We start from the raw sequence: 17,210 nt of genomic DNA, 5'->3' as shown, positions 1-17,210 counted from the left end.
ATAGATAGATAGATAGATAGATAGATAGATCAGGGTCAGCTCCATGTTTATGCGGGCCCTTGGGCGACACAGACTTAGTAGGCCATTTTGCGGAGGAACTCTCTGCGGCAGTAAAATGGCAGAAAACGTCACTTTGTGACCCCATATAGACGTTAGGCCCTGTTTTTACCCCCATAAATTGAGTGCCCTCTGTAAATAGTGGCACACAGCCCCCACCTCCCAGGTAGTGGCACACAGCCACCCCCCACTGGTAGTACCACACAGCCTCCCTCCCTGTAGGTAGTGCCTTTGGGGTTACCTCTAGGAGTAGAACCCCAGCCAGAGCATTGCCGATGCTCTGGCTGGGTATTCCGCTTCAGGAGAAACCCCTGACGTCACTGTCCATATATGGACAGTGTTGTCAGGGGCAAACCCAGAGCCATAGCCGGGCAGAGCACTACTAACACTCTGCCTGGGACTACTGCTCTGCTCCTGACATCACTGTCCATATATGGACAGATATGTCAGGAGCAGAGCTGAAGTCCAGGCCAGAGCGCTAGTAAAGGCTCTGCTCTGGTACTCCAGCTCTGGGGAAGACCCTGACATCATTGTCCATATATGGCTAGTGATATCAGGGGCAACTCCAGAGCCAAAGTCCCGGGGAGAGCGCTACTAGCACTCTGCCTGGGACAATTCTCTGCTCCTGACAACACTGTCCATATGTGGACAGTGATGACAGGGTCTTCCCCAGAGACGGAGTCCCAGAACAGAGCCGCTTCTAGCGCTCTGCCTGGGACTCCTCTCCCTCTGACTTCACTGTCCATATATAGACAGTGATGTCAGGGGCTTCCCCAGAGACGGTGTCCCGGAGAAGAGCCGCTAGCGCTCTACCTGGGGCTCCTTCTCTCCTCCCGACATCACTGTCCATATAAGGACAGTGATGCCGTGACGACGGCAGCACATGCCCCCCCTTGCCCGGGTTCGCCAGGTGTTGACGCCGGCCCTGAGATAGCTAGATAAATAGAAATGTGATAGATAGATAGATAGATAGATAACAAGAAATGAGAAGATTTGGACTGACTTATAAGTGGGTTAGTAGTCTCCTGATAATATTGTGCTCAGTATTATCCTCTTTGTCTTGTAATCTCCGCCACTTCTAGCTTTGTCAGCATTTTCTCTACTGCGAGCAGCTGCACTGTGGAATGTAACTGGATTTGTGAGACTAATGTGTTTGGCAACGCGGTTATATCAGTGGCAGAAACTCATCACACAATAACTTGTAGAGAAAAAAAAATGACAGAAACACATTTTTCTAAATCCACAGGACGATTAGTTTTCATGTAACCTTCCATCACATATGGTTCATATAACAGAAAATCCAGATCATTTCAGCAGCAAATCCACTTTCCACAATCCACTGCATCTGTACAGTAGTTTATGACCCTGAGGTACATAGATGACATTCCCATGGGTGAGGTGAGCAAATTGGGTTGTGGTTGGTAACAGTCCTTTAATCCGGCATTAGCTGCTAGATTATTAGATAACTTGCATTATTATTATAATGGGCGCTCACAGAAAAATATTTAGAATTAATTTACAATGGTGGAGACCGTTCAGAAAAAGTAACCTCAAAACAAAACGTTAACACAACGTCTTCTGCTTTCAGTTTGCTTTTTAATTACACGAGTTGCCTAATTAGTTCTCCCTGGTCAGTCTTCTGCTTCTGGTCTTGTAAAATTCCACATTAAATTTACAAATGCCGGATTATCAGACTCTCCGGATTAAAAGATATTAGATTAAAAGAATGTCAATGCATCTATAGACATATTTACAGTAAAATTATTTTTATCTGGCATCTGAGAGTCGAGAACTGTACAAAACTAGATAGATAATAAAAGATGATGATAGATAGATAGAGAGAGAGAGAGAGAGAAAGAGAAAGAGAAAGAGAAAGAGAAAGAGAAAGAGAAAGAGATAGATGGATAGATATGAGATAGATAGATAGATAGATAGATAGATAGATAGATAGATAGATAGATAGATAGATAGATAGATAGATAGATAGATAGATAGATAGATAGATAGATATGAGATAGATAGATAGATAGACCCTCTGAAAACCATTAGTATTACCAAGTTGTCTCCATCACTAGAAATCACGTATAACAATGTTTTTCGCTGCTGAGCCAAGTTCCATATTCATTCTACTAATATTATCACCTTTTCAAGAATCTCTTACCTGGCGGCTTGTTCACTCCCAACATCCCGGCCCGGCCAAGGATTTTGAACACATGATGAGCTGGAAACAGTTCTTCTTTTTCCCATTGGTCTACATAAGGGTTAATTTCACTGTCTATTATCTGTGGATGGATAGTAAAAAGGAAGCAGATTTATATTCTTTCTTGCTATATCTGACCTATATACACTTTAAAACGTAAAGGGGCAAAAAAAATAAGGATCTACTATTTTTAATTTTCCAAAAACAGCGCCACTTTTGTCCATAGGCTGTGTCTGGTATTGGAGCTCAACCCTATAGGGGTAACTAAATGTTCAACAAACTTCTGACATGTTATAGTGACGTCAGAATTTTTAATTGGTGGGGGTCAGAGCACTAAGACCCCCAACGATCGCTAAATCGAAGCGGCAGAAGTGCTCGTGTGAGCGCTGAGTCGCTTCGTTTCTGTTCTGCTTTTTTATGTAGCGGTGTACGGACTGAATAGAAAGTCTATGGGCTTGTACACCGCTACATCAGCTTTCCAGAAAAAGCCGAACACAAACTAAGCGTCTCAGTGCTCACATGAGCGCTTCTGCCGCTTCGTTTTAGTGATCGGTGGGGGTCTCAGTGCTCAGGCCCCGACCAATCAAAACTTCTGACATGTCACTATAACTCGTCAGAAGTTTGTTGAACCTTTAAATAGGGCTGAGCTGAAATATCAAAAACAGCCTATGGAAAAGAGTGGCGCTGTTTCTTCACAGCCCAGCATTGTAAACAAAGATTAGCGTAGCGAGATCAAGGGGCTGTGGTGGTGAAGGGTGGCGTTTTCATATGGCAAGTATATTTGGAATATTCTTATGATCCTAAAACAGGTGCAGTAAAGGAGTTTTCAGGGATTCATTGAAATAATAGGAATCCCCTTTACGTCCCCCATGGTGCTGTAGGTCTGAGTTTAAGATATGCACCCGTATGTAAATGGGACCAGTATGGCGGCACACAGAGTCCCTATGATGCCATATCTAGAGGAGAATTCCTCTGTAGCATGCCACGCTATGAAGCACGGCACTAGATTTCTATGGGTACCATATTCTGGATCCATAATATGACCAAGTCGTTAGTTGTTGTTTGATTTTACCTATCTCTTAGTCTGGAAGGTTGAGCTTGTAAACTTTGAGAGGACATTAGTCAATGGCCACAGTTGCTCAGTACCTAGTATTCATAAAAAATCAAAAATATCCTATTGCTCTGTGAATACAGCTCCTACAGATCTATGTGTCTCCATGGTTACCGACTATAAACACAGTGTAGTCTGATCCTACAAGTCATTCTCCCTTCCATCCGTCCCTTGTTCTTTCTAGACAGACAGAGAGACAGACAGACAGACAGACAGACAGACAGACAGATAGATAGATAGATAGATAGATAGATAGATAGATAGATAGATAGATAGATAGATAGATAGATAGATAATTAACTTGCATTTAAATGATTTTTCCATAATCACCTTGATATCCTATTACAGCAAATCCACTTATCTTAAAACTGCTTTGAGATATTGAATTACTTTTGCTAGGAGAGGTAATTGCTGCGGACAAGAGTTCAGAGTGCATGAAAGTAAAATATGATGTGAGGTAAATCTTAGCTAAAATGCTGCAGGGCGGCAGACAATTCCTGGGTGGCAAGGTTACCCCTTCACGAGAAGCTTCTGCGGAGTGTGGTTAGCCGTCTGCCCTACTGCTAATATATGATGAATTTTTAGAGTGGCCATAGAGAAACGCTGCCCCTAAGTCATAGCGGCTGCCATTAAATCTCACCATGCACGCATATCCATTAGGGTTGCCACCGGTGAATAAAATATTTTTACTGGCAATACTAAATGCCAATATTTCTACATAATAAAGACGTACGTGCGTAGTCCAATTACTTCCTATTTGGATTGGATATTCCTGCTTTGCTAACACCCCCAGTCCAAGGAACATCAGCATCATCAGAACAAGGACAGGCTTGGGATTGGCGCGGCGTGGTACATGCAGTGTAAAGTCACAACCCCAAATCCACATCTACTTTTTACCCAAATCGTTGCAAAAAATGCTACAAAACCGCCATGTGTAAATACACCCTCAACCTGACCGGTATATTTCTATTAATGTTTTTAGGTAGGGAAATAAAGTTCCATCATTGGATTCCACCAGTGATGCCACACGCGGTGTCTTGGCATTGCACTGGCAGCCATGTGCTCTAGACCAGTTCTTCTCAAACTATGAGATGGGCCTCAACAGTGTGATTGCCCACAGGCGTACTATGCCTTCCAAGAGCCCCAGATTTAGCAGGACAGTCCTCCTGTCCCAGGACATGACGCTTCTGTCCCAGTAGAGGTGATCTATCACAGGTCGGTTAATCTAGGAAGACATTCTCCTGCGTAGATTATAACAGGAAAAGGAAGTTACAAGTATGTGGGAGCAGAAGAAGTGTTGTGAAAGCTCCATCTGTGGTTGGCACTGTAATGGGGCACTGTGGGACCTAGAGAATTTGACACATAACATTATCCCCCACCACATCTACATGTCCTTCTTCTGGCATGGACGTTGACCTCTGGTGAAGCTGGGGTGTCACCTTGGCTGGTGAGGCCCCAGTAGAAAACATTTGAGAAGCCCTCGTTTTAGACTCATACACCCAACTTTGGGTTCCTCCTCAGTCTAGAGGAGTACTTAGTGACACTCCTCCCACCCATGCTCTTCTTATGGCCATGGTGGTCTTGCTGTGAACCTTTTTTTAGTTTTCCTTGGAATAGTACTTCAGTAAAGGCTGAGGTTTGTAGACTCTTGCATTGTTCCTCACCCTATATGTAAAGGATTTGCTTTACGGTGTCTACTCACGAGGAACGGTTTCCCAATACACCGTGTTCCAAATTATTATGCACATTGGATTTAAGTGTAATTTAATTATTAGTATTTCAATTAAACTCATGGATGGTATTGTGTATTAGGGCTCTTTGGATCATTGTAATCAATCTCAGACACCTGTGATAATTAGTTTGCCAGGTGTGCCCAATCAAAGGAAAACTACTTAAGAAGGACGTTCCACATTATTAAGCAGGCCACAGGTTTCAAGCAATATGGGAAAGAAAAAGGATCTCTCTGCTGCCGAAAAGCGTGAAATAGTGCAATACCTTGGACAAGGTATGAAAACATTGGATATTTCAAGAAAACTTAAGCGTGATCATCGTACTGTGAAAAGATTTGTGGCTGATTCAGAGCACAGACGGGTTCGTTCAGATAAAGGCATAATGAGGAAGGTTTCTGCCAGACAAATTAATATGCCATTGCAAAGCAGCAAACAGGTATTTGAAGCCGCTGGTGCCTCTGGAGTCCCGCGAACCTCAAGGTGTATGATCCTCCAGAGGTTTGCAAGTGTGCATTAAGCTATTATTCGGCCACCCCTAAACAACGCTCACAAGCAGAAACGGTTGCAGTGGGCTCAGAAATACATGAAGACTAATTTTCAAACCGTGTTGTTTACTGATGAGTGCCGTGCAACCCTGGATTGTTCCAGATGGATGGAGTAGTGGATGGTTGGTGAATGGCCGCCATGTCCCAACAAGGCTGCGACGTCAGCAAGGAGGTGGCGGAGTCATGTTTTGGGCTGGAATCATGGGGAGAGAGCTGGTAGGCATCTTTAGGGTCCCTGATGGTGTGAAAATTACATCTGCAAAAATTTGCCAATAGACAAATTGTAGATTGTCTGTGTTCAACAAATCTCTAATCGCAGTGAATCAAACAACCAACGTCCTACATCACAATGTCAAGAGCTTGCATTCCTTTTCGGAGGTACCATGGTCAGCGCATTATAGTCAATGGCGGACTACGTTGCCTCCGAGACAAGTTGGGCATAGATGACAGGAGTTGTTTTTAGCCACTGGCAGGGGTCACAGCAGATATCGGACATTGATGGCATATCCTGCACTGGCTTTCCAAGAAATGTGCCTATTATAGGGGTGTCTCGGGTAGGGGTATAATGGATTGAGTCTTAGATTATTGGGGATGATTATATTGTCTGTAAAATATAATTTCTGCACATACATTATGGATACTAGTACAGTATCTTTTACGGATACATCTGAAACTGCAGCTGGGTCAACATGCACCTCGATGCGAAAGTAATAGTGCCCTTAGATTGGACTATTAGGTCCAAGGCTGGTGTCTTGGATTCTTGATTGCTCCTTATTTTCATGGACTACTGGAATAGTGGATGCAAAATCTGAATATTACTGTAATACTAATACTATGACTACAACCTCTTTACCTCCTAGATAAGTAGAATGTTATTTGCAAGTCATGATATAGCAAAGTTTTAATGATGGAAATTGTAAGCTCCACTGCTGAAGCACCAGATGTCATGAACACCACCATGCTCCAGAGATCCCATGCAGATGGTATAATATAAATTTTGCATAATTTTCCATGTTTTCTTTCCCCTGACATTTTTTACCTCGTCTCCTTTGACAAGTCACCTTCCGCTCGCTAAGCATCTGCCCCATATTCACCGCATTTATAGGCACGCGGGAATGAAAAGTGAATGTTGTCAGGAGGTATTCTCCGGTCATGTAGATAAGCTGGAAGTCACTCCCAAGACAGGTGGTGAAGTCGGAGGATGGAAGTTTTGCCGGTTAACTATAAGAAGAAAGCTCTACAGTAAACAGCGAAGCTTCTGATTTTTTTCCTTCCTGAAACAAAAAGATAAAGGGCACCTGGGGGATGGGAAAGAGAAGGGATGGACTACCTATTTGCTACAATGCTGCCCCCTTTACCATGACCCCTTTAACCCCCTTCACTGCACTAGACCACCAGGGATATAGACTTTAAAGAGGTTCTCCAGGACTATAACACTAATATCCATCAATATTTGATCAGTGCGGGTTTGATCACTGTCCCGGCTTGACCCTTGCCGATCGGCACAATGAAGAGGCCATGGCTGTAGTACCGGGCACAGCCACTCATATGGATGAGCCATTGTGCTTATGTAAGCAATGAAGGGGATAGAGGTCGGACCCACACCAATCACACATTGTTGGTCTATCCCATAGGACAGGTTATTAGTGTTATAGTGCTGGAGAACCCTTTCCCTGACCTAGGCCACGGGGAATGCAGAATTGACCACTTTTTCTGCCTTAGGCCACCAGGGGTGTTGACATTAACCCCATCACCAGTAATGTTATTGTAAGGCCTTTCACTACCTTAGATTGCTAACGATGTTGGTATAGTCCTCTTTAATGCTCTAGACCACCAGGGGCGTTGGTATATACGCTATAGAAAACTATATACACATTTAAAAACCTATTTACCTGGATACTATGTGGCACTGTGTATCAGGCTACTGTATGGCTAATTATTTGGGTGCTGTACTGCAATATTTATTTGAACCGCCTGGCTTAGAAGGAACAGTGCCCAGGTTACTAACCACCCGCTTATTAGCTACAAGGGCTTAGAGCGAACATTGCTGGTCATGGATGGCGCACCCCTAATAATAAGGTCCTGTTCACACTTTTTACAGGCAGAAAAATTGAGCTTCAGAATTCCTTAAAGAATTTTGAGGCAGATTTTGAACTGCAGGCACATATTTTTCTTGCCGTTTTTCGCCTGCGGCCATTGAAACTAATGCAAGGACCGCGGGCAAAATACGCTGTGAAAAACGTTCAGAAACTAGCGCTGCAGTTTTTTTCTGCCTCCAATTGATTCATTGGGAGGTCAGAGGTAGAAACTGTGTCAAGATAGGACATGCCACTTTTTTTCCCCGCGAGCAGCCAAAAGCTGCCCGGGAAAAAAACACCTGCCTCCGATTGAAATCAATGGGGGGCTATTTTGGCATAGACTTTCTATTGAGGCCGTACACAGACACCGTTACCTCGGCTTTCTGAGGAAAGGCGATCAGAAACTAAGCAGCTCAGCGCTCACACGAGCACTTCTGCCACTTCGTTCTAGCGATTGGTGGGGGTCTCAGTGCTCAGACCCCACCGATCAAAACTTCTGACATGTCACTATAACATGTCAGAAGTTTGTTGAAAGTTTAGTTACCCTTTAAAGGGCTTGTCCAGTGTTCAATTCTACATCACTGCATGACAGAAGAAGCATTACATCCCATCCCATGAAATTTATGGGCCAAAGCAAAAGCTCCAGGGTCCTTCTGGAGGATTGGCTGCTCTTTACTCTAGCTAATGAACGGAGGTCCCAATCTGTCCTCTTTGATAACTGAGATGGTTGAGAGACCCTGGCCCAGATTTCTCATAAGGACCCTGGATTTAAAACTACTGATGCCAACATAATAGAAAAATACGGTATTTTGCACAGTAAAGGGGTATTCACACAATAGATATTTATGGCCTGACGAAAGATGTGCTATACGTGTGTAAGAGGTGTAAATACCTGGGTGCCAGGAACAACGCAGGGACACGGGCCGGTCTGCAGCTCGGGAGTTTGGCACCCGAGCGGAGGAGCGTCTCGGTAGTCATGGCAACGGCCGCTATGCCGAAAGCCACTATTCATGCACTCCGGAGGATGACGAGTTCTCGCGATGCGAGATTGGAAGAGGAAGGAGGGGATGTGACACCTGGCGGGGGGAGAGAGGGAAGGACCGGAAGTTCGGAAGAGGGAGTGCGCGGAAGTGTGAGAGGAGACGAAAAGAGTCGGCGGGGGGAGCAGAGTGGCAGCGTGGAAGAGTGGGAGAGAGAAGAGGCCAGCAGAGACCGGTGGCCCGGTTGGAAGTAAGAAGGGGTCCGCAGCAAGGGTTGTCCAACACAGCGGAGGAGAGGACTGCCAGGACCGTAGTCTGCCACTACAGCAGCCAGAGGAACAGAGGCCGGTGCAGCAACAGAGGACCGGCAGGAGCGGAGTGTGCCACTTACAGCCACCAAAGGTACAGAGGACTGGCAGGAGCAGAGTGTGCCATCAGCAGAAGCCACAGGTACCGTTCATAGACTGTAAACTCCCTGACAAGGATCCCAGGTCCCTCCCCAGAGACAGTGCCAGTACCCATATTATAGCCAGTGACCCCCCAAAGAAGGTGACGTCCCTCGTTCATCCTGATCACAGTGTGCATAGAAGACTAGTCCTGCAAGAAACAGATGACTTAGCCTGAGTTAGGCTCCAGATCAGACTAGCTACCTTATTACCCGTGCCGGTGTCCCTGCGTTTACCCGTGAGTGTATAACTTCTGTATTTACAGCCTGTAATAAATGCTTTGAACTGTTATTGGCGAATATTGTTGGATCAGGAGCAGACAGAAGGAACGGTCAGGTTGACGGGACTTTATTGGACCATTTACCGGACTTTGTGCAACCGTTAGTGTCAACATTACCTGTTCAGTTGCGTCCTATGTGTGTCCGACGTTCGGGCCGCCGACTGAGGAGAGAGAGGGTTTGTCACGAAAGGTAGGGGCTAGCTACGCAAGGACCCGTGGCGGTGCCAGGAGGTACGGGTAGTCCACTGATTCCCACGACGCGACCCATGGGCTGAGAGTGTGACTCTTACCCGAGGGTAGGCTGACAGTAATGGGTAGCCCCCACCGTGACTGACAGCGGCGTGTTCGTAGTCAAGCCTGGCAACGTGGGTTCAGGCACGACCTCTCTCCGGGGGATTTCCAGCGGGTTCGAAGTCCCCAACCTCAGGATTCCTGTCTGCTCCACAGAAGAGAATTTCCTGTTACGCGTTCATTACAGTAAAGAAGTTGAACCAAGAAGTTGTGTCTCTTGCATTGCGTCACTGACAGCGGTAAACCCCCCTACAAGTGTCTGATAGTTGGGGGAGAGGAGAAGTGGAGGTGGGCCGCTGCGTCCCATTATAGTCTATGAGGAGTGATGGAAACATCCGACTGTCTCCGATTATTAATGGGACCCACATTCTCCAGATAACTGGGAGATCGGATTTATGGCATATACATAGGATTTATTTCATTATAAAACCTCTTTAATTCAAAACATATTTTAATATAAAAATGTAAATAAAATAAAAAGTTACAGCAAGAAGAGAATTAGGTTTAAGGCTAGCGGAAAAAGACATGTTGGAAAATCAATGTAATCCATAACCAACACCTCCAATGATTAGATTACAACAAGGTGAGGAGAAAGAGAGAGACAGGGAGAGAGAAAAGACAAAGAGAGAGAGAGAGAAAGAGAGAAAGGAGAGGAGGAGAAAGGGGAGAGAAAGAAGGAAAGAGAGAGAGAAGGAAAGAGAGAGGGAAAGGAGAGAGAGACAGAGAGAAAGAGAAGGAGAGAGAGAAAGAGAAAGGAGAGAGAGAAAGGAGAGAGAGAAAGGAGAGAGAGAAAGGAGAGAGAGAGAGAGAGAGAAAAGGGAGAGAAAAGACAGAGATAGAGAAAAGACAGAGATAGAGAAGGAAAGAGAGAGAGAGAAGACAGAGATAGAGAAAGGAGTGAGAGAAGGAAAGAGAGAGAGATAGAGAAAGGAGAAAAGGAGAAAGAGAGAGAGAGAGAGAGAGAAAAGACAGAGATAGAGAAAGGAGTGAGAGAGAGAAAAGACAGAGAAAAAGAGAAAGGAGAGAGAGAAGGAAAGAGAGAGATAGAGAAAGGAGAAAAGGAGAAAGAGAGAGAGAGAGAGAGAGAAAAGACAGAGATAGAGAAAGGAGAGAGAGAGAGAGAAGACAGATAAAGTAGAGAGAGAGAAAGAGAGGGAGACAAAAGACAGACAGAGAGAGAGAGAAAAGAGAAAGAGAAAAAGACAGAGAGAGAAAAGACAGAGCGAGAGAAGGAAGACAGACAGATAGATAGATAGATAGATAGATAGATAGATAGATAGATAGATAGATAGATAGATAGAATAGATATTTTTTTCTTGATCAGATATGGAGTTCTGTGCAGATATTAGACCTGACCTCCATATGTACAGTCCTCTTCTGTGTTTCTATTGTTATCTTTTCTAGGAGACAGGAACGTCCTCCAGGATCACAGGGACTTCTCTTTCTGCTCGTTCTGCTGCCTCTTGACTCATATCCTTCTATGTGCAGCAGATAAATCACCGCTTTTTTTGCCAGTATTTTCTTTTCCATTAAACTGTCCATCTCGGTGAGGACTTCACAAGGACCAGAAAATACTAAAACTATTATCATTGTAAAAATCAAATTCATCCAATTATTATAATTCTGTCTATTATTGTGAAGGTTGGGGCTCGCAGAGGTATAAAAAGGGGAACGGCATTGTGGGATTGCGTTACCGTCATGGATTGATCGATTAATTTTCTATTCATATACATTAGGTTGCAGTGATATTGTAACGCCAGCAGCGTACCTGCTGTGGTACCTGCCGCAAAGTCTCACGTCTCCTTCGGTGGCGTGTTCCTCCCCCAGGCCACCACCGTCTGCTGGTATCCTCTGCTCGCAGCCGCTGTGTCCCTAGTGCGTACCCGGTCAGGCCATCTCTTAAAGGGCCTCCGTGAGAGAAATTCTTATTCACCCATCCAATCCCTGTTGCCCCCAGGACTACTTAAAGCACCTCCACTTTACACCTGGTGCCTGAGCAATATTGGAACAACCTAGTGTTATCCAGCAAATCTCCCTGTTTGCATCGGATTCCAGTCTGCTATTGCTATCTGTTATCAGCCTGTATCCAGTCGTTACCCGCAGAGTAGTCTGCCTTGGCGACATCCGACGTAAACAGGTGTGGTATAGAAACAACAGACGGTGTGAAATGTCAGGTATAGCAAAAGTCAGGGCCGGTGACAGACGGGCACTCACAGTTGGTAGAGCAAAAAATCAGGGCAGGCAGAAGAGGTTTGTCATGGGTCACAAGAAAAAGAAAGGTCAGGGCAGGCGACAGGTGAGGATAGTCAAAGTGTTCCGTCACAGGAAATTCAACAAAATAGAACGCAGGGTATCAGTAGTAAACAAAGATGAACCTAATTCCTCAGGTAATGTGCAAAAAAATACCATTTATACCCAGGGAAAGCTGGGTAGCAGATTTGGCACACGCTGGCCCTTTAAGACTGAAAGGGTTAGCGAATACACTAGGCATCGCCGGAGGAGAGCAGAAGTGATGGAGGCCGTGAGCAGACCTGACAAAGGAAAGTATGTGGTGCCGAGCAGGGACCAGGGAACGCTGTGAGGATGTAAGTACATGGTGGCGGCAGGGATCGGGAGCAGCGTCCGTTACACTGTGTATCATATATACAAAGCCCTACCTGCTATAAAGGTATATTAAGAAATTAATAGACACTGATTTTGGCACCTAAAAACCAACATGGTGTTAAAAGCTGGAGATTCACTTTCAGGTCTATGATACCAAGATATTGTTAGAGAATAAATCCCATTAAATATTCCCCTATTACTCATAATATAATTTCCATTTTTTAGATACTGTAGATGTTACATATTCCTTTTTTCTAAATTATCATATATAGCAGGAAAGGGAATAAGTTTTGAAGCAAATGGCATCTATAAATACGCCACTGACAGAGGCAAGAGAAAAAGCTGAGATCTCCAACCTCTGGCTCCCCCAGGTAATATGTAGAATGGCGCGGTATAACTGATGCCAAGCGGCTTTTCTCCTTTTCTATTGTCCACATACAGAAGTGTCCACTGTTACCTTTGCTTGAATTTGATTAAGAACTCTAATTTCTCATGAAACCATTTCAATACAATATCGCGACATGCTAGCAAAACCCATGACAGGCTGCAACTCACATCACAACAACTGGGTGGCCCCAAATAGACCCCTATAGCATAGTCATCTCCTGACAGAGTATCGCAAAATCGTGTTTTTAAAAAAAAAAAAGCTGGTCATCTTGCGTCCCACATCTCAGGACATGTTGATATAAGAGGAAAGGTAAGGAAGGACACATCTGTAGTGCTAACCCAGCCTTGGATTATTATACAGAATTGTCACTGAACTGAGGGCAGAGAGGGGCAAGGAGACCCAGGAGGACATAAACCACGGCTCCCTCTATCTTTTACTGCCCAAGTAACCACATTTTAGTAAAAATAAATTTAGGTAGAGAACCTGTTTACATGGGCTAACTTAGTCCTTAAAGGGGTTGTCCACTACCGGACAACTGATGACCTATCCATCGGATAGGTCATCACCAGTATATGATCGGAGCTCGTCCGACATCCAGACCCTGCAGCATGCAATGCATGCAATGTACGGAGCCGGAAGCAGTTGGCTCCGTACACTGTATAGTGGCCGTTCTGCAGAACTGCAGCTCTGCTCCTATTCACTTGAATAGGAGCAGAGCTGCAGTACTGCAGCTCGGCAGCATTTCCGTGACCGGAGCCAACTGCTTCCAGCATGGACGTCCAATGCCCGGAGGCAGCTGATCGGTGCGGGGTCAGGGTGTTGGACCCGCACCGATCATATACTGATTACCTATCCGTGGATAAGTCATCAGTTGTCCGGTAGTGGAAAACCCCTTTAAAATCTATTGCAAATCTCCCATTCAAACCTTAGATCTTAATTTTTGAGCAGACAATGGGCATCGGGACACATCATGTGTATTCTGTTGTGTACGTGGGGAAAGAATTATTCTGGCAACGATTACAATTTCCTCTGTAGAGAAAGTCAGGATATGCCAGTGGACGTCATCACAAATTACTAATAAACTTCAAAGCTGCATCACCCTGTAATACAATTCACATCCCAAGTTTCTATTATACTGCTCACTGCATATACTACAGGGCCATGGAAAAATATTTTCCCCCTTCCCGATTTCTTCTATTTTTGCATGTGTTTCAGATCTTCAAACAAAATGTAAAATTAATTTTTAAGGACACTACAATAATGGCCTACCCATAGAATAAGCCATCAACGTGTGAGTGGTGAGGGTCCAGTACCTCCACCGATCGGCAAAACGAAGGGGCAGAAGCTCTAGATCCCCTGCATGACCCGACACAGCGACATTCATACAAATGTGGCTGTGCCCGGTGTTGCAGCTCAACCACGCTGAGCTCTGTTCACCCGCTGCCCTTTTGTTTTGGCGATCGAGGGGGAGTCAGAGGGTGGAATCCTCACCGATCATACATTGATAGCTGATCCTTAGAATAGACCATCAATGTAATATTCAAGAAAACCACTTTCAAGACAAAGAAAAACTGGAGTAAACACAAAATACAGTTTTGAAATTATAATTTCAGCTGTCAATAGCTAACGGCTATGGACTCTTTTGAGGGCATTTTTTCCCCATAAATAGATTAGTGTAACTTTGTAATTAGTCTTTACTAAAAATCCATTTTACTTTTGGAGATACAGCTGTTCTATATTCTCTATACAGAGCAGCTGTATCGTTTGCTTTACACTGAATCCGTCAGTCCCGCGGACCTGACGTGTTCAGTGTCGGCGGGTCCTACCTCTCTCTGTAGTTATGAACTTAGATGTGATATTTTACCGGTGGCTCCTGCGTGTCACAGACATGAAGGACCCACCGTCACTGAACCCGTCAGGTCCGCGGGACTGACGGATTCACTATAAAGCAAACGATACAGCTGCTCTGTATAGAGAATATAGAACAGCTGTATCTACAAAAGTAAAATGGATTTTTAGTAAAGACTAATTACAAAGTAACACTAATCTATTTATGGGGAAAAAAAAAGAAGAAAAATGCCCTCAAAAGGTGCCCATAGCCTTTAACTGCTTATAGAACGCCCGCCGTAAAGTCCTATTCCCGCGCCAGTGTATATTTACAGTGCGGGTTCCACCCGAACTGTTGCTGTTGTCCTAGCCTGGACCCAATTACCCTAAATTAGGCATGTAAGACATCAAAATGAACGGTAGACAATGATGATTAAGAATAAAAGTCTACTTTAGGGTAACACTATATGATTACCAGAAAAAATAATCTATAAGAGCATATTTTTTAAAACTATTTTTCAAAACTTTATGTAAGTCTTTTGCCGTATCCGCCCTCTGCGCTGCAGGGAATTCCGGGCGAAAAACTGCACCAAACTGTGGTGCAATGTACGCTGCGGAAAACTGCAGCACTTAGCCGGCATGTTAGCAGGCTGCAGCGATTGGCTGCAGCGGTCACATGGGATGAAACATCATCCCAGGAGGCTGCGCTGGAGGGAGGAACACAGACTTCTGGGTAAGTATAAGGTTTTAATTTTTTCCTTAAGTTGCGTTTTTGTGGCGGAATTGCTGCGAACCCGCCGCAAAAAAGCAGCGTTTATGCAAATACAAATGACATGTTTCGGAATAAAACTCTCCAGCGCAAGTCAATTTAGCTAAAACTCTGCAGAATTTCCGCAACTGGATTCTGGTTGAAAATTCTGCATCATTTAGATTAGCAGCAAAGTGAATGAGATTTAGGAAATAAAACGCACAGAAGTTGTGCGGAAAGTGTTCTGCGGTGCGTTTTTCAATTCCACAGCATGTCAATTTATGCTGCGTGTTCTGCGCGGAGATGCTGCGTGTTTGGCCCATAAACTTCAATGGAGATCAGAAATCCCACAACAGATTTATGTTGTTGCGTTTTTTACAATTTAAAAGAGAAAAACTTTCTTTTACTATTTTTCCAAACTTTAAGTAAATCTAATAATTCTAAAAATAAATAAAGAAATACAGAAATAACATTTATATATATATATATATAAATAAATAAAAAGACACCGGCATTGGTCACGAAAACAAATGATAAAAATAATATCCAACAAATAAAGAATGTTATATATGTTCACTAAAATCTGCGCCCGGTCCCCAAGAGCCAAAATATCCAGGACCGGACCCGATAAACTTTGCAAGACGTGACGTGAGCAAATATAACCACGTTCAACGCAGATCATGTACCTTTCTCAGTGACTCCCTTATGGCATTGTGCTCCGGGGTGTATAGGGCGCTCACAGCCTGGTTGCCTGCTTGGCTAGCAGCGGGGGCTGTCAGTGAGAAGGGTCTGTATGGAGGCCCGGGCCTGCTCCTGAGAAGAAGTAGAGAGCCCAGTCTGAGAGCCATGACTGCAGCAGTGATCTGCACCCAGGACTATGACCTGCAAACACAACAGAGGACACAATGTCACAGACCTATATACATCACATGTGCCGGATTAGATGGTTAATGCAATCACGTGCAGCTTAAAGTAAAGAATAAGAGCAGTTTTATATATATATATACAGTCAGGATCCAGCTTTATGCACTCACTATAGCAAGTAAACAAGGCTCCCGGCTGCAGCAGTGACTTCTTCCTGCATAGTGTCAAATGACTGATCCACCCATAAGGCAGAACAAAGCGAGGAAGGGGGAGGGGGTAAAGAAACTTTTACTTTAGTTGACATCTTAGATACGTCAGCGAACAACAGATGCAAAACTAAAATATTGAGAGCGTTCTTCATCGTAACCAAGGGAGTGAAGCTGCCGCAGGCATACGAGGAGCATTGTCGGACTGCGACTCTGAACCCTTTCAGGATCAAGGTCTTCAGATGCCTGAACGTCCACAGCAAAACGTCATCTTTTAGGCGAGGGCTACACGGCGACTTTGGCCACGATAGAGGTCGAACGGCCAATGATCGCTGTGTCGCGATCATTGAAGTGAAGTGGTCGCTTACGACCTGCAAGTTGCCGCGACACCACAATCGTAAGGAATCCAAACCCGCAGGACTTCTTGCAACTGTGGTGTTGCGGTCACATTCACTAACGTGCGATGTAGGCTGCGTCAAACAGCGATCTTTGGACGTTCGACCTGTGTCGTAGCGAAAGTTACCGTCTAGCCTCGGGGCTCATGCACACGTCCATTGTTTTCCTCCATGTCCTATCTGGGATTTTTCTTTTGCGGACGGCACACTGAATCATTCTATGGGACCATGCACATTTTTTTTTTTTTGCAGATCCCTCTTTCGGTTCTGCAATGTATAGAACAGGTCCTATGCTTGTCTGTATTTTTTGTTCTGCACTGTGCCTTTAAGCGCCGACATCTTTGTGCTGCCATGGCGGCAGCATAAACGGCCTGGACTCCATCTTGGTTAATGTTCTGCTAAACCATAACTGGGGCAGGACGTCGCAGCGTGGTAACAGCATCCGGATGCTGGGGGCGAA

At 44.6% G+C, this 17,210-nt stretch overlaps 1 protein-coding gene across 1 annotated transcript in view; it reads right to left on the bottom strand.

Moving 5' to 3' along the window:
- Positions 1–16,391, bottom strand: part of LOC142652174 (putative acyl-CoA dehydrogenase 6) — a 90,482-nt gene extending 74,091 nt beyond the window's left edge. Inside the window, exons 1-3 of the mRNA XM_075827723.1 lie at positions 16,320–16,391; positions 15,972–16,167; positions 2,219–2,339 (exon numbers count right to left, since the gene is read on the bottom strand). Of these exons, the coding sequence (XP_075683838.1) occupies positions 2,219–2,339; positions 15,972–16,133 (283 nt within the window). The 5' untranslated portion in view covers positions 16,134–16,167; positions 16,320–16,391. The remainder of the gene's footprint in view (positions 1–2,218; positions 2,340–15,971; positions 16,168–16,319) is intronic.
- Positions 16,392–17,210: the final 819 nt, after the last annotated feature.

Source organism: Rhinoderma darwinii, chromosome 5 (assembly GCF_050947455.1).
Source record: "Rhinoderma darwinii isolate aRhiDar2 chromosome 5, aRhiDar2.hap1, whole genome shotgun sequence".
NCBI lineage: Eukaryota > Metazoa > Chordata > Amphibia > Anura > Rhinodermatidae > Rhinoderma > Rhinoderma darwinii.
Note: the sequence above shows the minus strand (reverse complement) of the source record. Positions and strands in the feature narration are given on the sequence as shown.